General features: G+C 37.0%; 1 protein-coding gene across 5 annotated transcripts in view; it reads left to right on the top strand.

Moving 5' to 3' along the window:
* pak4 (p21 protein (Cdc42/Rac)-activated kinase 4) overlaps positions 1 to 20,866 on the top strand; it is a 130,906-nt gene extending 110,040 nt beyond the window's left edge. For 4 of the 5 annotated variants that reach the window (XM_039768250.1, XM_039768251.1, XM_039768252.1 and 1 more), the window contains 6 exons: positions 19 to 549; positions 827 to 960; positions 1,079 to 1,205; positions 1,311 to 1,436; positions 4,720 to 4,854; positions 18,918 to 20,866. In XM_039768250.1, the coding sequence (XP_039624184.1) occupies positions 19 to 549; positions 827 to 960; positions 1,079 to 1,205; positions 1,311 to 1,436; positions 4,720 to 4,854; positions 18,918 to 19,073 (1,209 nt within the window). In that variant the 3' untranslated portion in view covers positions 19,074 to 20,866. The remainder of the gene's footprint in view (positions 1 to 18; positions 550 to 826; positions 961 to 1,078; positions 1,206 to 1,310; positions 1,437 to 4,719; positions 4,855 to 18,917) is intronic. The other variant, XM_039768253.1, reaches the window with a different exon arrangement.
* The last annotated feature ends 314 nt before the right edge of the window (positions 20,867 to 21,180 follow it).

Below are 21,180 nucleotides of genomic sequence, written 5' to 3'. Positions count from 1 at the left end.
GTATTTTCCTCCTGCTAGCAGGTTGACCTCAAACCTGGCCGGTCACTTGAAGGCCCTGCTTATAATGGCCCAACAAGTGGAATCAACAGCAAAAATGGCAGCAGTAATGTTGGAAGCACAGGACGAACAAATCAGGCACAGCCCCGTGGTATACCGTCAGATTCTCATTCCCATCATCATCATTCCTCACATCCAGCTTTGTCGCCCCACTCCTCAGAACCTCATCTAGCTCATCACAGCCAGTCTAACACCAGTAACGTGCATCCACCTCAGCTTCAGCCATCAACACAGCCTGTCATTCCAGGTGGACCTCAGACCCGTTCTCCTCAAAGGGAACCACAACGTGTCTCTCATGAGCAGTTTCGTGCAGCACTTCAAATGGTTGTTGATCCTGGAGACCCTAGAACCTACCTAGACCATTATATCAAGATTGGAGAAGGTTCAACAGGGATTGTCTGCATTGCTACAGTCAAGAGCACTGGTCAGCTAGTGGCTGTCAAAAAAATGGACTTGCGTAAACAGCAAAGACGGGAGCTGCTTTTCAATGAGGTAGGGAAATTTAGTTGCTCCATGACCTGGTGTCTAAGGTTTTAGACTGTTAACTACAAGGTAACTGGCTGAATCCTCACCTGTGACCCTGAGAATGTCTATTAAACTGTCATTTCCCAATTTTAACTATAGAGGTAACAATTTACTTTGCACTGTTTACTGATAAATTGCTTTATGAAGCTGAAAAGGCCGATACTTATGGTTGTTATTACTCAGCATTTTCCGTTCACAGCATTTTTAATTAATAATATTTATTATTTTTCAATGTACTCCACAGGTTGTTATAATGAGGGACTACCAGCATGAAAATGTGGTGGAGATGTACAAGAGTTACCTTGTTGGGGATGAACTTTGGGTTGTAATGGAGTTCCTTGAGGGAGGTGCTTTGACCGACATTGTTACACACACAAGGTGCAGTATGAAACAAGTGGTTTTAATGTAAAAAGGCTTGAAAACTTGAGTATAGTAAACAAATTTACTCTATTAATAAAAATTAATTATTAACATTTGTGTTGCTTTATTTTTTTAGGATGAATGAAGAACAGATTGCAGCAGTATGCCTGTCTGTATTGAAAGCACTCTCTGTCCTACATGCCCAAGGTGTCATTCACAGGGACATCAAGAGTGATTCAATTTTGTTGACGCATGATGGAAGAGTAAGTTCTAAAATTTGTCTCTAAAGATTTTTCTAAATAGCAAAATATACTAGATGTTGAAACAATTCAGATTCTAAGTCTGTTTCTGTTGGTATTTCTCCTCAGGTGAAGCTCTCAGATTTTGGCTTTTGTGCTCAAGTGTCAAAAGAAGTGCCACGTCGCAAATCCTTAGTAGGAACCCCTTACTGGATGGCCCCAGAGCTTATCTCTAGACTGCCTTATGGGCCAGAGGTAATCAGTCATCAGTCTTTATTTTTGCCTTTGGTGGTTAGCATTTTAACAAGGAAATTTACAAAGTAGTTATAAATATTAAGATGCAAAATACAACCATGCATTTCATGTACTTAAAATTAGATGTAAACTTAGCAGTAATACAAATGTAAATCAGAATTGAAGGTAGTTTAAAAAACTATGTGGTAACTTCAATGGATAGAAGCTGGCACAGTACAACACCTTTGTGAGGGCTTATGGGCAGATCAAACATACACAGAACAGTGCTGCCTTTGAGCTAGTTGAAGCCAAGGTCAAATGAACATGGACTTTCTGTAGTGAGATTTCTTTGGGCAGAGGGAGTGAATCCTGATGAAATTCACTAAAGGATGTTGGCTCAATATGAAAGTGAAAATAGCATGACTCAACAAAAACTTTATGAATGGGCAGAAAGGTTTAAAGTGGGAAGATTTAATGCTTCCAACAAAGCTTGATGTGGTTGACCATCAGCAATGCTCACACAAGCCCAGATCAATGTGGCAAATGCCGTCATCGGAGAAGAATAAAGGATTATATTGCCCACTGTTACTGCAAATTTGGATATCAGTTATGAATCTACACATACTATAGTGCATGATGTCTTGGTGTACTGTAAACGTTGTGCAATATGGGTACCCAAAGAGCTTACTGATGTGCACAAGCCAGCATCCTTAAGTGAATTTCAGTAGGTTTCATTCCATCTGTCCAAAGAAATCTCTTTATGGCGTGGTGTTCAACAAAGCTGCAGTCCCACAGCAAAGCGTCCATGTTCATTTGACCTTGGCTTCAACTAGACTAACGGCAGAGTATTTAATCTACCCATAAGAAATGAAGATAATGTTGTATTGTGCCAGCATCAATCTATTGTGGTTACTACATAATTTTCAAATTGCTTTTACTTTTTGATTTACCCTTGTAATAACATTATTATCAAAGCAGGAAAAAAAAATCATCAAATGACAATTTTTAATATGTAGTACTTAAAGGGTTAGTTGGGTAAAGGGAGACTCGGGTATAGTTTCCCTCCATAATATTTAGGACAAAGACACATTTTTCCTTGATTTACCATAGTTTACTCCATAGTTTAAAATTATAAATCAAACAATACAAACATGGCTAAGGTGCACATTGCAGACTTTAAGGGTATTTGCATGCATTTCAGTCACACCATGTAGAAATTACACTTATTATACATGGTCCACTCCAATTTCAGGCCACCATAATGTTTGGGACATAGCAATGGTATATTAAATGCTATATTAAAGCTGTCGTATTTAGTACTTTGTTCCATAGCCCTTGCCTACAATGACTGTCTGAAGTCAATTATTCATAGACATCATCTTCATCTTTTCTGGTGATGCTCTGCCATGCCACTAATGCAGCCATCTTCATTTCCTGGTTGTTTCAGGGTCTCGTCCCCTTAATTTTTCTCTTCTGCATATTGAAACCATGCTCATTTGGCTTTAAATCAGGTAACTGGTTTGTCCATTCAAGAATTTTCCATTTTTTATCTTTGAAAAACCTCTGTGTAGCCTTAGCAGTGTGTTTAGAATCTTATATATATATTATATAACACATATATATACACACACACATATATATATATATATATATATATATATATATATATATATATATATATATATATATATATATATATATATATATATATATATATATATATATATATCGATTGGCATTCGCCATAGAATACCAGAATTGGCAGATGCACCACTGGTGCCCTGTGCTTTTACAGATGAGAGCAGGTTCACCCTGAGCACGTGACAGAAGTGAAAGGGTCTGGAGAAGCCATGGAGAACATTATGCTGCCTGTAACATCATTCAGCATGAGCAGTTTGGTGGTGGGTTAATGATTGTCTGGGGAGGCATATCCATGGAGGGTCACACAGACCGCTACAGGCTTGACAAAGGCCCCTTGGCTGCCATTAGGTATCAGGATGAAATCCTTGGACCCATTGTCAGACCCTATGCTGGTACAGTGGCTCCTGGTGCACGACAATTCCTGGCCTCATGTGGTGAGAGTATGCAGGCAGTTCCTGGAGGATGAAGGAATTGATACCATTGACTGGCTACCACACCTTTTCCTGACCTAAATCCAAAAGAATACCTCTGGGACATTATGTTTTGGTCCATCCAATGCCACCAGGTTGCACCTCAGACTGCCCAGGAGCTCAGTGATGCCCTGGTCCAGATCTGGGAGGAGATCCCCCACAACACCATCTGTCATCTCATTAGAAGCATGCACCAATGTTGTCAGGCATGTATACAAGAACACGGGGACCATACAAAGTGCTGCATACAATTTTGAGTTGCTGCAATTAAATTTTGGCAAAATGGACTAGCCTGCCACATAATTTTTCACTCTGATTTTTGGGGCGTCTTTGAATTCAGGGCTCTGTAGGTTGATCATTTTCATTTCCATCAAACGATGTGGCATCCTTTCGTTCCTAACAAATTACCCAGTCTATATCAGTATAGATATCCAGGAGGATTTCTTTTTCCCATTAACATCTGATGTGTTTTCAAAGTGTTCCTTTAATTTTTTTGAGCAGTTTATATATATATATATATATATATATATATATATATATATATATATATATATATATATATATATATATATATATATATATAATTTATATACAGTGGGATGCAAAAGTTTGGGCAACCTTGTTAATAGTCATTATTTTCCTGTATAAATCGTTGGTTGTTACGATAATGTGCTATGTGCTATGTGCACTTTTTTCTCATCTGCATTGTTTTATTTGTAACTTTAAACTGTGGAGCAGAGGGGTAAATCAAGGAAAAATGTGTCATGATCTGAAACATTCTGTAGGGGATAGAGAGAGTGAGTCCAACCAATTCCAGATGTAGCTATCTGCAAGACCATTTGTAGAGATGGATATATTAGTAAGCTCACATAGTTCTGTTACTTAGAGGTATGTGTTTTACAGGGAAATGTCTGCAAGAATTTTGTTCTGTTTGAGAAAATATCTCCATTGATGAGAGAATGTGTATGTTAATATCTACCTTATTAAGTGCAACATTTTTTGTGTTATCTCCCGAATATAGTTTAAATGTATCTTGCCTTGCAGAAGCTATTTAAAGGTTAATGTTATTCTGGAGCTAAATGATTCATTCATTTACTTGATAAGAATGTACACTCAATCATCTGATTTAATATACCGAGTATATTCATTGACTAATAATATTACCAAAATTATTATACCTCTGTTTCCTCTAGGTTGATATTTGGTCTTTAGGTGTTATGGTGATCGAGATGGTGGATGGAGAGCCACCATATTTTAATGAGCCACCACTTAAAGCGATGAAAATGATCCGAGATAACCTACCACCCAAATTAAAAAATCTCCACAAGGTGGGTAACTTTGCAATATAGCCACAACAAACTATGAAGTAAATTGTGTCTTTAATTATTATGTACATTTGCTGTTGTACCCCTGTGATATTACATTGTTACAAGACAGTCTATAATAACTAAAAGCTTTGTTGATTTGCATCTGTCTTCTGTTACAGGTTATTAGTTTATACTTACTTTACTCTTTTCATGTACTTACTATACTTCACAATTGCTCACTGAATTGGTTTACAAAGGTCACAAAAAATACTTGCTTTAAAGGGAAAATTGCAACAGCCACACTATGTCACTGGTTAGGTCAGGTTGTGGAGCATGCATTGGTACAGCACGTTACCTCACCCTCCACATGACTAAACAGCTTGGGAGCCTGGTTGGAAACCTTCCGAGGGAGACACGCTGTCCAGTTACCCCCCCGCACCAGGACTCTAAAGACTTTGACATTCGTCCTTTTACAAAAATATATCAGGAGAGTCACCAGAGACATGAATATCCCTGCTGAGTTAAGTAAACTTATTGACAATGTAGACACTCCCTCTGCAGACAGACACACTGCTGATGGCTGTGTCTAAGAAGCCACTAAAGGCAAGAGTCCTGGTTTTTATCCAGGATATTTGCAAGCTCAGACACTCAGACTCCTCACTCACTCCCTCGAGAGCCCTGATCAGAGCCTCCCATTGTCTCTGAGAAGATCACAGCATCGTTGACAAAGTCAAGATCAGTGAATCTTTCTTCACCAACCGATGCCCCACATCCACTGGACCCCCACGACTCTGTCTAACATCCAGTCCATGCAAGCATTGAACAGAGTAGAAGCAAGAACACATCCCTGATAAACACCAGAATCAACTGGGAAAAACACAGGTTCTGCCTCCACTCTGCACAGCCGTCACAGTTCCAGTGTACAGGCTGCCCATGATATCCAGCAACTTCGGGGGGATCCTGCAAAGTCTCCAGATGTAAAACAGGGCTGCTCAATCAACTAATGTGTGGCTAATGACAGTTCTGTACAAACATAAAGAACCCCGGTCATATTCAGTTCCTGCCTTGTGCCCACTGCAGCTGGGATAGGCTCATCCCCTTTAATATCTTATTTGGATTAAGAGTTTTAGGGGTTGTACAACTTGAAATGTGTGTGTTTTAATTGGCTAAACTAGAGGAGATACAGAGTGAAATATTAAATATTGTATGGGGGTGGTTTTGTGGTGAGTGTTTGGAGCTCCAGGTGGGTCCCATTTATTTTGCAGTTTTAGTAATAACATTTAGCAGAGATCAACGCTTTGTCACTTCTGTTTACTGAACATTCAGCAGTTGGTATTGGGCATTTAATAATTGAAATAGATCTTCATACATTATAAAATCAGACAGTATGGATTGTTCACGATTACTGTTAGCAACTCTAAAACACAATAATGCTAGTCTCTATCAAACCTCAACCTTTCACCTTCCTACTTAAGTGCGTTCATATGGGTTTCCTGTTGAAGTAATTGGGGAAAAGTGCAAGGTCGCTATTGGTTTGTTACTTTGTCTGCAAAGAAAGCAATTAAAAAATAACTATTTTTTTAATATATAAAAACAATAGGCTAGAGGTGAAAAGTCAGCATCACATCACTTACAACTCTTACAATTCGGGTAGATTTGTTTTGTACAAATTGTAATTCTAAGTTCGTTGAGCGTTCATATGGTACACCATGCACTTCAAAACAGACTATTCAATTGAAGCTAAGCATGTTTGGGCCTGGCCGGTACTTGGAAGAGAGATCATCTAGGAAAAGCTTGGGTTGCTCCTGGAAAGAAGTGCTGGTAATGCCAGCAGGGGGTGTGTGTCCTGTGGTCTGCGTGTGGATCTCAAAGCCCCAGTGTAGTGATGAGAACACTATGTTGTAAAAATGGTGCTGTCCTTCTGATGAGTTGTAAAACCAATATCATGACTCTCTGTGTTCATAAAATAACCCTGGGCATTCTTTGTAAAGAGCAGGGTGTATCCAGATATCCAGGCTAAATTGCCCACTACAGCCTAGTCATTCTGCCCCCCTTATTCATGCCCTGTTTCTAATTGACTATCTCTCTCTCTCACCACTTCAACTCTTAATAGCTAATGTGTGGTGGTGATGTCTGCCGTTACGTCGTCCAGGTGGTTGCTTCACATTAGTGGTGACTTACTGACGTGCTTTTAGTAGTGAGAAAATCACAATAGAAATGTAAAGAAAAGGTCATTAACAAAGCATGCTGTTTCACTCTGTTAATCGTCTGGTATCCTGCCCACAGATGAATATTACCTTGTGTCCGGTCTATTTTTCTTATGTTTTTATGTATCTTTTTGTTACTTTTGCAACAATTATTGTTGTTTGAACAAAATGTTTTGTTTTGGTTTTTTTTAACCCACCCATTTGTTTTCTCGGTACATTTAAGTCCAGCAAAAGCCTGTCTTGGCAGCATTAAATGGTAAGCTAGCATCATTCTATTGCTTGGCACACTTATCTGAATGATAACAAATGCACAGCACTACTTTCTTTGAAGGCACCGTAAGGGTTACAAGTTTATTTTTCTTTATTTCTTTAATAAGCAATCACAATAACAATGTGCAAATGGGACAAAAATTCTCTTAGATACACAGACCGAAATGTACACTCCACACAGACAGAGTGACCATGCTCAGGAATCGAATGCAGCAGTGTTAACCAATATGCTTTGTATTTTCCATAATGTTAGCTGTGTGCTAAAGAAAATGAAGCAAAGTGCTTTGATCAGCGTTTGGACCACCTTGGTTCATCATAATATATTAGCTATGATATATTAGATATGATACTACATGTTTCCAAAACAGCCACTTAGGATGTTTATAAACTGCTTTGTCACACAATTTTTATATTGATATTTTAGAATGTACTATTGCATTGGTACATTTTATGCACAATAACAGCAATGTTTGTACTACTTTACAGGATGTATGCTTACTAAAGGATGAAAGCATTATACAGTAACATTTTACAAATAAAGCATTACTGTGCTCTACTGTAAGTCACTGTTAAACACTAAGATGCATAAAATGTTTATGAATTATTTGTTGCTCTATGACAAAACAATATTTAGCTACAGAATTACAACATTTTGTTTTACCTTGTAATGTATCCTTCATGATATTGAAAGGTACAACTAAATGAACAGTGTGCAACTTAAATTCTGTAATAAAAAATGTTGCTGAGCATTGACCAGGACTCTCATGCTCTGTCTGCAGATCAGATGAGCAGCATGCCAGCTTAGGCTTTGACTGCCCTACCTGGTAGTTTCTCAAGCTGGTGCAGTCGCATTACTGAAATTTTCTGAAGCAGTATGATTTTTTGCAAGCTGTTGCTGGCAGTCCTCCATGATGTAACACAGTGTTCATTACACATTTTGAACAGCTACCTCTGTAGAATATTTTAGAAACACTTCTTGCTTGATTTGATTGCATGAATACGTTTTGGTATCCAGCATTTGGGCTCAACGATAACTTTTAATAGTATTTGCCAGACTTGGCAACCAGGCAGCACCTTTTGGAGTAATTGAGATGCTATGGAATTGTATGTCTGCTTGCTTTACCTGCTACTTTAAAGCATTTCAATATGAAGCACAATCACTTAACTCATCAGAGTTTCTTCTTTGTGCACACCAATTCATTGTGTCGTGTAGTTTGCTCAAATCTCAGTTATGAGTGAGGACTGATGCTGGTATAGTCAGGTATCAAGCAATTGTTCAAAAATGTTTTCACAGCTACAGTTGTGCTTGAAAGTTTGTGAACCCTTTAGAATTTTCTATATTTCTGCATAAATATGACCTAAAACATCATCAGATTTTCACTCAAGTCCTAAAAGTAGATAAAGAGAAACCAGTTAAACAAATGAGACAGAAATATTATACTTGGTCATTTATTTATTAAGGAAAATTATCGAATATTACATATTTGTGAGTGGCAAAAGTGTGTGAACCTTTGCTTTTCAGTATCTGTTGTGACCCCCCTTTGCAGCAATAACTGTAACTAAACATTTCCGGTAACTTTTGATCATTCCTGCACACACTGGCTTGGAGGAATTTTAGTCCATTCCTCCATACAGAATAGCTTCAACTCTGGGATGTTGGTGGGTTTCCTCACATGAACTGCTCACTTCAGGTCCTTCCACAACATTTCGATTGGATTAAGGTCAGGACTTAGACTTGGCCATTCCAAAACATTAACTTTATTCTTCTTTAACCATTCTTTGGTAGAACGACTTGTGTGCTTAGGGTCGTTGTCTTGCTGCATGACCCACCTTCTCTTGAGATTCAGTTCATGACATTATCCTTTAAAATTTTCTGATATAATTCAGAATTCATCGTTCCATCAATGAAGGCAAGCCATCCTGGCCCAGATGCAGCAAAACAGGCCCAAACCACGATACTACCACCACCATGTTTCACAGATGGGATAAGGTTCTTATGCTGAAATGCAGTGTTTTCCTTTCTCCAAACATAACGCTTTTCATTTAAACCAAAAAGTTCTATTTTGGTCTCATCCGTCCATGAAACATTCTTCCAATAGCCTTCTGGTTTGTCCACGTGATCTTTAGGAAACTGCAGACGAGCAGCAATTTTTTTTTGGAGAGCAGTGGCTTTGTCTTTGCAACCCTGCCATGCACATCATTGTTGTTCAGTGTTCTGATGGCAGACTCATGAACATTAGCCAATGTGAGAGAGGCACCTTCAGTTACTTAAAAGCTACCCTGGGGTCCGTTGTGACCTCGCCGACTATTACATGCCTTGCCCTTGTAGTGATCTTTGTTGGTCGACCACTCCTGGGGAGGGTAACAATGGTCTTGAATTTCCTCCATTTGTACATAATCTGTCTGACTGTGGATTGGTGGAGTCCAAACTCTTTAGAGATGGTTTTGTAACCTTTTCCAGCCTGATGAGCATCAACAACTCTTTTTCTGAGGTCTTTGTTCGTGCCATGATACACTTACGCAAACATGTGTTGTGAAGAGCAGACTTTGATAGATCCCTATTCTTTAAATAACACAGGGTGCCCATTTACACTGGATTGTCATCCCATTGATTGAAAACACCAGACACCTCTTACTTTCAGAAGACTTTCAACAGGTTGCTTTTGAATACATCCTTCACTTAATCAATATTTTAGTCTTTGAATAAAAAGTAACAATTATTGATTGTAAAATATATTGGTGTTTAGTGATTTCATTAGTGTTGCAGTACTTTGAAGAAACAACCAAAAAGTGAACATATTTTTCAAACAAATGCAGTTTTTACGTCACATTTGTCTCTCTGAAGGAACTAAAGGAAATTTTGTACTATTCCTGTTATCTGCACACCCTTGCAGGGTGGTTAATTGTTAGTTTTTTTTTACTTGCCTTACCTGCATGAAGAAATGCCAGGAAAGTACAATTTTATAGATTATTTTAATCATTAAACAGACTAGCAATTGGCAAGTTATACACAGATCAGCCAGTTATGCATAATGAGCAAAAGCTACACCAAAAACTGGAACATCACTAAAGTGGCTGACATTCATGGCAACGAGAGACCAAAAAATGGTTTCCAGTTGCCCTCCAAATGGTGCCCGGTAGCAACCTGGCAACTGTTAATGTCGAGCCCTGCTACACAGTAAGACTGCATTTGTTTTTTGCACGTCAAGATTCAGGATAAAATTATTCATTAAACAGATTAAACTTCTTTGTTTACCTATTTTTATTGCCTAATATTCAATCAGAGTTATGCTTCAGAGTTTCCCTTGCTCTTAGTTTACGGTTCTACGGAAACAGTTTTGTTGTAGTAATGTGGTGGTGTGCAATCTCTTTTCCGTAGAGAATATTCTAGAATGCTTTCCTTTCTTATCCAGTAGAATAATAACTTGGACAATTTAGCATCATTTTGTTTTTCTTAACTATGTCTTCCTCGCTGTATGCTACACATGGAAGGTTTGTCACTTGCCAGTTGCCAGCTGCTGGTATGAGTGAATAATATGCACTACACAGCAGTCAATAAATAAATGAATACAAATTGCTTTTGCAGACATTGTGTTCTATGCAACAAATATCACCACATGACACAGGACTTGAAGTAAATTTCTCTTGGCGTACAGTTGTGGTGAACACTGTGTTATATGTGTGTGAGTGTAGTGGTTTGGTTTTTTTTTTTTTTCCTTTCTTGCCTGTAGTGTACTATTCCCTAGACTTTGTTATTATGTACTCATCTTCTGTGCTATGTTTGTAGCCACACTAAGTTTAATATGTGCACATTGTAATGAAGATAATACTTATTTCTGTTCCATGGACCAGTGACAGCAGTATAATAACTACAATAGATAAGTGGTACATGAAATGAATGGCCCAAGTGGCTTTGGAGTATCTTTACAACTTTAGGATGAACTTTCACCGAATCTGGTGGTGTTAGTGCTAATTATTCGTATACTGTTTGTCACAATTGAGATGGGGTTGGGGAACTGACTGCACTGCAGAATGGCTGAAGCCTTTAATAAAGCAGCACACTATATATATATATATATATATATATCTATATATATCCTGAACAGAAGGGAAATGTGCCTCGGTATCTTAGCCAACTTCATCACCTTCTGTAGTGGTTTGCAGTTCTGAGCAGGTGCCACACCAGGATGTTATGCAGCTATTAAAGATGGACTCTAATGTGCACCACAGCATAGATGAGTACATTTGGCCTTCCTGCAAATATCTAAAGTATTAATGACTTTGTTGTGCTTTCTTGCTGAGAGCCAAAATGTGTTATGCGTAGAATTATCCACAGTTGTTAAAAGTGTTGCCTTATACTCAATGGGCATAAGTTTAGAAAAATATAGATAGATACTTTATTAATCCCAAGGGGAAATTCACATATATATTCTGGAATTCAGGAATGACTTTATATATTCCGAAAATCATTGTAATTGCCTATTTGGCACCCCATAGGGCACTGTATAATAGATATATAAAAAAACAGTTAAGGGGATAGATAGATAGGAAGGAAAGGCACTATATGATAGGCAGACAGGGAAGCTGTTATATAATAATAAAATTACTGTTATTACTATATAGATAGACAGGCAGTTCAGGCAGGCAGAATGGCGTAGGTTAATTAAAAAAAAAAAAAAATGTTCTCCTCAGTGGGGAATCAAACACGGGTCTCTGAGGTAAGGCAAGTCTGCTGCACTCTGAGTGACGAAATCTTACCAGTATGCCACAGAAGCTGCTGTTACATTTTTAAACCTTTTGTGAAAGTGTTCATTTGATCTTTGGCGTTCAGGCTTCACACATTTTATAGCTTATGCCTACATTTTGTAACATTTATTACTAAAATGTGAAAAGGTTTCTGTTTTAACAATGTGTTTACACAAATTACTGGAGAAACGGAACACACATGAAATGAGTGTGTACCAAATAATGAACTATTATTTCCACTCCACAAAACTCCACTTCACTCCCAGATAATCGTGCACGTTCTAAGTCGGTGGGGGGATGAAATAGCCGTCTGCTTGCAGGTTGTGTTTATCAACACATTTAGATGAACAAAAGTCACTGGCGGAGTGGTGAGAACGGCTTTAAGAAGCGATTTAAGGTGGGACGGATCTATGAGTTTTTTCGTAGGCTCTGGTAATTCTAGTGTTAAAGTGAAGTTATTTTAATATTCTACATTACTCAGATTAATAACTTCTTTACTAATGCTGTGAGTCATTAACACCAAAAGAAGCCTTTATTTTTGTTATTTAAGAGTAAATGAGTACATAAATGTATTTTTTACAGAACCTAAAGTGTTACAAAAATATATTGCAAGTGTCCCACTAGTGCAAGTTAAAGATTTATCTTATATTGCATCCTTAAATAATAAACTTGGAGAAAATAATCAACCATTGACATGGAAAGTGCAATTTTTATGAATTTTTAAACAAAAACAAGCTACACAGTGCTGTAATGCTGTGTGGTACTTGCTGATTGGCATTTGGATTGACTGGAATTTTATTGTTCTTTTAGGTAGCTTGCTATCATGAAAAGGGCTACTAGCCATAATAGGATGGTGACCTTGTGACATTGGCAAGTTCTACTTTTTTTAAGCTCCCTCGCAGCTGACACTGAAGATGTTCATTTAAATAATGGATTGCCAGCTCACATTGCTGAATCTTGCTAACTCAGTGCTGTTGCAGTTCTTGTTTCCTGCCCTTACCCTACTAATGCTAGAGTCAGCACTTTAGCAGGACTTTGATTATTTCCCATGCCTGTTTAAAATCCATATAATGAAATTCTTGAAAGATTCTGAGTGGTGCTGTATCAGATCAGTGTGACTGTAGCTTAGTATTACTTTATGTTGAAATACGGAAAATTCTAGTGTCTAACATCAGATAAATAGAAAAAAACATCATGATGTCATTTGAAAGAAAAAAAGCAAAACACCTAGTTAAGTGTTTGGAACTATGTTGTTCGTAATAAACGGAACCATGCTTTAACTGACTTTAAGTGCTCACAGCATACAGCTGTTTTAAAGTGGAAATCTCACAATAGTAAGTGGAAATCTCACAATAGTAGGCACAGCTTAAGGACATTTCAGGATAGTTGTATGGCATCACCTGCAAAATGCCAGTCATTAAGACGTTCTTCCTCAGATGCCTGGAACCAACCATTCAATTGGCAGTTACAGCTACAAAAGTCGTACATCTATTCAATTATAAAATTATAATTGAAAATATATCTTTGCTGTGTTAATATCTTTATAATTTTTATTTATTTTTTAAAATGTTTTACACCTACATGAGATCACACCTTTACCAGTGTACAAAGTAGGTTCTGAAAATGACTGCATCCTCTCTGTAGAATGGAAAAAATGAAGTCTTAACAGCCAGTTGAACTAAAGGAACGTTTTCTTATGCTAGAGCCACTGACTGCAAATTGATGGCAATACTTTAATTAGTATTTTTCGTAACAAGTTTTACTTATGTGAGCTTTTGTTGTCTTTGACTTCATCCTCTGCGCCAAATAGCTACCCAGTGACAAGTCACCATCAGTCTGTGGAGTCCAGACCACCACACCAGAATTCTGTTACAACTATTGGTGCACCCTTTATGTTGTGTTGGAAAAGTATTCGTAATACGTTTCACTAGTTATCATGATAATTAGGGATTTTAAAGTTAACTAGTTGTACATTCAAACACTTTAAGGCTGACCTTGTTGCCCAAGTGGTTACACGTGAACACTTTTTTTAGGTTAAAGCTAGTGTGAAAACATAACTTTTGTTGCAAAATTTTACAAAATATTTTCAAATGTGTATTGATTGTTATATTTCTTCACAGTAAATGTCTGACTTTGATTTGATTTTTATCTGAAATTTGAATGTTTTCATGTAGATGCTTGAATTTATTCCCACAACTGTGTTGAAATTATTTTCATGTGACTTTTGAAATGTCCTGGAGAGTAGAAGCGTTGTGAAACAACCCTCTGATGGAGTGGTACCCCAGCCATGATGGGTCTTTCAAGCATGTATTGCTGGCATAGGATCTAGTGAAGAGATATAATACTGTATAGTAGTTTGATTTTGCAAATAATGTGCATTTGGACATCTATGCATTACTGAGAATTGATATTTTGTTTAAGTAGCAATCAACAATTGTACAGTGTCAAGAAGTGGAAAACTCCTTGTTTAGGGTGGGGAGTATTGTTGTACAATGACCATCTGCACCAGGTACGGATGGGCTTGGGTACTACCTACAGTGTACAGGTGGGTTTGTGTTCAGCTATGGGCAGACTTGGGTTCGTTTTGATTACCCTTGCAAAGGTGTACAGTAGTTATGAGGCAGACTCTGGCAATCTGTTCATAACACCAATATGCTCAATCCAGTAAAGGGCAAACTGCCATAAATACTGTTATTATCTTCTTTATTGATGTGTTTGTGTTTTACACTAAATTTCTTTAACAACCATTTAATCATAAATACATTTGTTAATTTCTAGCTAAATAACTAAGAGAACCCCTTTTGATTTGTTGTAATCACTATGCATATTGAGAGGGGATGACAGAAGGTGAACAGCACAGTGTATTTAAGTTACTTAATGATTAAAGTAAAAAAAAAAAAAAAATTGTGGTATCAGACTCATTAGTATTATGTTGGTTTTTTTTACACAAGTGATTCACAACCATACTTTATTTGCAGATGCTATAGAATGCAATGGTAATATTGAAAAGATGCTGTTTTTCAGGCTGCCTGTAACCACAGTCAGAAAAGCTTGCTTGTGTTTTCAGGTATAGCAGTCGTTCAATGTCAGGTTCTTAGTCGCTTCCATCAAAGTCCACTATACTACACTACCAGCATGCTCATATCAAGTAACAATATGATTTGTGAAAATTTTTATTCTTATGTGGTTTCCATAACTTGAGAGTATTCCAGGCATCACTTTCAATGGTCTTTCACCTGCTTGTGCAAGAATAGTATAAACTGATGGCAACAGTGTGCCTCAAATGCCTGAACCTTAAAGAAGCTTATGTGGAACTTTAGTAAGTGCATTGAAAGTTGTAGTAATAGAAATGCCACATAACTGCAATCCTTCAAAGCCAAAAGGGTCTCCAGAGCATACTCAAAATTGTTAATGCTGTAGAAGTCCAGTTCATGATCTTCTCCCAAAATATTTTTGACTGACTACTGCCTGAACATGACACACAACTGCTAACATATAGCTCACTTCAGGCAGTGATAGAATTGAGGTTCAATATCTCTCTATTATAAAAGTTATAAAAGAAAATCTTGAGATGCAACTATTGCCAAGAGATTTTTTTAAGTCCCGCCATCCTCGCAACCATTTTCAACCACTCCCACAGCCCTCTCACCTCTCATTTGTGTGAATACTTTTGTCTGACAGAGTTCCTGTGCTCCCAGCTCTTATAAATTTTTGTTTTCCTCACTTTAAGTTCACAATAAAAGAAGACGTATTATGTCCAAATCTTATTGAAGAATTTCAATAGGGTTATCAACAAGAAATGAGTACACAGGCAATCCTAGCACCGAGAAACGATGAAATCAAACACATTTATGTGAAAATTGTCCTTTGGTTACACAGCAAATTGGTTAAATGTGTATCAAAAGACTATGCTGTAACAGTTGGTGGTGATGGTGCGGAAAACACCAACTTACCATATCCCGTAGAATATGTACAACCGTTAACACTGTCCGGTAACCGTTAACACTGTCCGGTCTTCCACCGGCTGAATTACTGTTGAAGGAAGGGCTGTATTGTAATGTTATTGAGTGATGGGCTATGCAATAGGAGAAGATTAGTTGTATTCAAAATTGGTTGAACAATTCTGACATGTAAAATTTTAAAAGGCAACAAGAAAGGTAATGTACATCTTCCACAGATTACGTTAGACATCAAAGGAGATCTTGATGTGCCATTCGTACTCAGTTTCCCATTAGAATAGTTGTTATGACAATTAACAAATCACAGGGACAAACATTCGAAAATGTTGGTTTATTTATTAGAGAGAGAGAAACGATATTTACTCATGGGCAGTTGTACGTTGCATTGTCACAATGTAAGTCCAAACACGGAATCAAAATTCAATGTGATATTGACGAAAATTTTATTAAAAATAATTGATTTTAATTAAGTTTTTAAAGGGCAGCACGGTGGCGCAGTGGAAGTACTGCTGCCTTGCAGTAAGGAGACCTGGGTCCACATGTTTGCATGTTCTCCCCGTGTCAGCGTGGATTTCCTCCGCACAGTCCAAAGACATGCAGGTTAGGTGCATTGGCGATCCTAAATTGTCCCTAGTGTGTGCTTGGTGTGTGGGCTTGTGTGCCTTGTGGTGGGTTGGCGCCCTGCCCGGGGTTTGTTTCTGCCTTGCGCCCTGTGTTGGCTGGGATTGGCTCCAGCAGACCCCTGTGACCCTGTGTTAGGATATAGTAGGTTGGATAATGGATGGATGGAAGTTTTACAGTAAAAGTGTAATTTTAAAAAGTATTTGTGTGTTAATTTCAAAGCCAAACAGAATGAATACGTTTAACGCAACAAATACCTCTAACACAACATGAAACCTAATTTTCTTTCAACTTATTACGTTTTACTATTTTCTAATATGGTTAATTACTTGCTGTAATGTAAAATAGTTCAATTATGTATATGTAACAATTCCCATGAAAATAACAATCTGTTTAAATTGTACATCCACTTACCCATATGCAAGTGGCATAGTACGTAGCGCCTGCCTGGGATTGGAGAGAGAAGCAAGCAGATGGCAGAGCCCCCTAGTACTATAAAGTAGTGGTGGACTAGAACATGAAAAGGGACTGTAAGGATAAATCAAACTGGGAAAGACTAGAAGTTGTCACCTATTTCATTAGCCCACATTAGATGAAACTTCTTTGCAGTCCACTTAAGGAGACTTGTGGTGTTGATATACATTTCCTTTCAAAGCAGACTGCATACTTTACCTGTAGATGTGCGATGAGCACATTACCAGTTCCCCCAGCCCCCCCAATCCCAATTCCTTACTCTATTACTGTACAATAATCCCTCGCTATATCGTACTTAGACTTTCGCAGCTTCACTCTATCGCAGATTTTATATGTAAGCATAACTAAATATATATCACAGTTTTTCCGCTGGTTTGTGGATTTCTGTGGACAATGGGACTTTTTATTTCTGGTATATGCTTCCTCAGTTGGTTTGCCTAGTTGATTTCATACAAGGGATGCTATTGCCGGATGGCTTAGAAGCTACCCAATCAGAGCACGTGGTCAAGTTCCTGGGTGCTGATTGGCTCAGTGACGGAGAACAGCATTCGATTCCGCTTTGTGTTAGCCAGCATCTTACCTTGCTCATTCAGCAGCAACATGTTTCGCTGTGTAAAGAGTTAGCTTTTGTGCTCTTTTGTGTTTATCTTTGTGCGTCGTCAAGCCCTTGGTTATGTCTCCAAAACAATCTGCCCCTGCTACTGCTACTGCTTAATATATCTAATATAACTGGGTAAGTAAGTAAAATGAGTGCATTACTGTATATACAGTAAATATAAAATTATTTTTGTTAAAATATGTATTATTACAATGTGTTTAAAACTGTATTACGTATTAAATAAAACTCCTCAATGATATATGATACATATATTTGTGCGTAGTATATAAGCAGTGTGTTTACATAATTTCAATGAATCTTACCTAATATCTAAGACAATATAAAGGGTTTATGCTGTATAACTGTGCGGGAAATGTTTATAAGAGTGTGGGAGGAGTTTTTAAGGGCTTAAAATACATAAAAATAACCATATAAACATGGGTTTTACTTCGCAGATTTTCATCTTTTGCGGGGGGTTCTGGAAAGCAACCCCCATGATCGAGGAGGGATCACTGTACTTGGAAACGCTGTTGATTTCTTTTTCCTTTGTACTTGGTTTACTGTTAGGTTTTCTTTAAGTGAATTGAAATCACAGTCATTCTAGATCAAAAAAGCTTCTTGTTTAACATGTTTATGTTTATCTTTTATTGTGTCTTCTATTTCTCTATTCATTTTGTAAAGCACTTTGAGCTACATTTTTTTGTATGAATATGTGCTATATAAATAAATGTTGATTGACTGATTGATTGATTCTAAGAAAATAAGTAGTACACAGTTATGGCATACAAAACAGTTGGTCATTGCCATCTATTCAAGTCTGACATGTTACAGGTTTTCTCCACCTGAACTTCAAAACCAAATCAAAGGAACATTTTTGCTCCAGAATAAATAATTGAATTGTTAAAATTTGCAAAGTTGTGCTCTATCGTGACTTAGTTCTTTATTTTGTTCCATCATAGAAGATTGCATGACTAACCTCTGTTGCTTAATTATCTTCATTGAAGACATGCTTATTGATTACAAACCAGTACCCATGTTACCAGAATTATTGTAATATAAAAGGAGCTGCTAGGTTCCTGACAAGTCCATATTTGTACAGTGGCGTGCTACGGTTTTTAGTGCATACTGAACAGTTTGTTTTTGAAGCTGTCGCCTGAGGTGTCTTTAATTTAAACTGACCCATATTAATACTTTTCTTTTTGTTTACAGGTCTCCCCGTTGCTTAAAGGCTTCTTGGACAGAATGCTGGTACGAGATCCAGCACAGAGAGCAACGGCTACAGAGCTCCTTAAACATCCCTTCCTTACTAAGGCAGGCCAACCATCCTGCATAGTACCCTTGATGAGGCAGAACAGAATGAGATGAGAAACACTACACTTGGAGTAAATTTCCCCTCAGATTTGGGGCAGAGAAAACTTCAGGGAGCTCAAATAATGAGACGTTTTAATCGGTTGCCTTTATAACAGTTAAAAAATTACAGTTTTGTATTCTTGATTTTTTTTTTTTACTTTCAATTTCTTTTCCCCCCCTGAAGTGTTAATTCTCTTCCACTTTACAGTGTAGCAACACTCTGATTTAAAGATCAATGAACCAAACATTCCTTGGAAGACTGGACTTGATAATAATAGTATATTTGGCCTTACTTGATACTTTACTGGAGCATTTTGAAGGGATCTGCTTAGTTTTTCACAAAATACAATGATAAAGCAGTCTAAAGCGTTAGTATTTTATGATGTGGAAGAGGAGGTCATTTAATGACATTTCACAAAAATTTCTTTTTATGAATGAAGCACATTTTCAGTGGTAAATTGATATGGAAACAAAAATCTGGAATTTTTTTTTTTGCAAAATTTGTTGTGAGAACACTACTGTTAATACTGACGGGACAAAACTAGACAGTTACTACTGACGAAGGAAAAAAAATATATATAAATATATATAAACTCTGGTAAAGTACTTTTATAAAGAACTATTTGTGTTATGAAGAGTTACACTACACAAGATTGACACTGGAATTGTTTTTTTCTTTTTATAAATATATTATAAATACATTTATATAATTCTTCTGTGAAAAGCTGGATTAGTTGTGTTTTTTTAATAGAAGCTGCACAGATGTAAAAATTGGTAAAATATTGAATTAAGTATGATTATCTGGGAGAGAGGAGCAATTTCTTTTAAAATGGCAAGGGATAGAGTTGATTGTCATTTTGTATATTTTGATATGGTAGCCTTTAAAATTTGGCAGGTACTTTTGTTCTTATTATGAATTTGTTTTTTGTAACCAGGATTTTATTTTTCAACAGTGCAGAAAAAATCATTCCATAATGAAAAGGTACATAATATACTTGGGGTTAAACTTTATGACTAATTGTTTTGGAATTAGCATGAAAGAATTATGGTGACATTAATAAGGCGGAGTAACATGTAGTCATAACCAGTAACGCCGTCTCATCTTTTAACAGTAAGTTGGCCTTGACATTAAACTGCTCTTGCAGGGCAGCCATGCGTGTTTTACTTTGTGACTCAGTTTCTCATATTTCAAGAAGCTATCAAGAAAGTAATGCTGACACACTGTCTATACACTAGGAGATAGTTGCTCAAGGAATTTGGTAATCGTGATTGATGTCTTTCAAAATTCCATTCAACTTATTATTTGGAATCAAGTAACAGTGTAATTGTATTTTAATTATTAGAATATCCGTAGAATAAATTGAAGTAAAAATTAAAGGGCAAGTACAGTATTTAAGAAAGTTGAGCTTAAAGTAAGCTGTGTATAATGTAATAAGGAACACTAATTCTTATGTCAGTGGATACACAACACTATAGGACTGCCCACCTTATAATATATGTTGTTAAATCTATTTATTTTGCTGAACTAGTAACTATCGATAACTGGTTTTACCCAAATTACAATGTGGCCGTCATTTACATTAAGTTTCTTGCCAGATTTTTTTTTTTTTTTTTTTTGGAATGGATGTGCTATGTATGTATTTTTATCACAAAACAGTATTCTGTATTTGGATTGCTTTAAACTGGATGCTAATGTCTGATTGCTCTTTTTGTCTCCCCAATATTTAGTTTTTATCTGTTTTAGAAAAATGAAAAATGTTTGCATCATGGAGATTTAAATAGTTTTACAAATACAGTTTTAAAATGAACTGTGGACGACTATGTTCTTGTTTCACTAAAACGTTTAACTTTGGTCACACTTGCGTAGTGTACTTTAGTATAAGTCTGAATTATTATAGTCAGTGGTGGCATTTAGTTATCAAATTACAAGCTGGCGTAGCTCCACACAGCGTGATAAGTTTCTTCTACCAAAGGAGTTTGGTATATTACGGCTGCAAATGTACAACTTTGTTAAATGCAGGGAGACAAAGTTTTTTGGGCCGAGATCTCAGAATGCTGCACATTCAGATTTTCAAACAGCGTAGTGAATGAACTCTTTCAGATTTGTAGTATTGAGTATTGT

The sequence above is a fragment of the Polypterus senegalus genome, chromosome 11 (genome assembly GCF_016835505.1).
Source record: "Polypterus senegalus isolate Bchr_013 chromosome 11, ASM1683550v1, whole genome shotgun sequence".
NCBI lineage: Eukaryota > Metazoa > Chordata > Cladistia > Polypteriformes > Polypteridae > Polypterus > Polypterus senegalus.
This window is presented reverse-complemented; position numbering and strand designations above follow the sequence as displayed.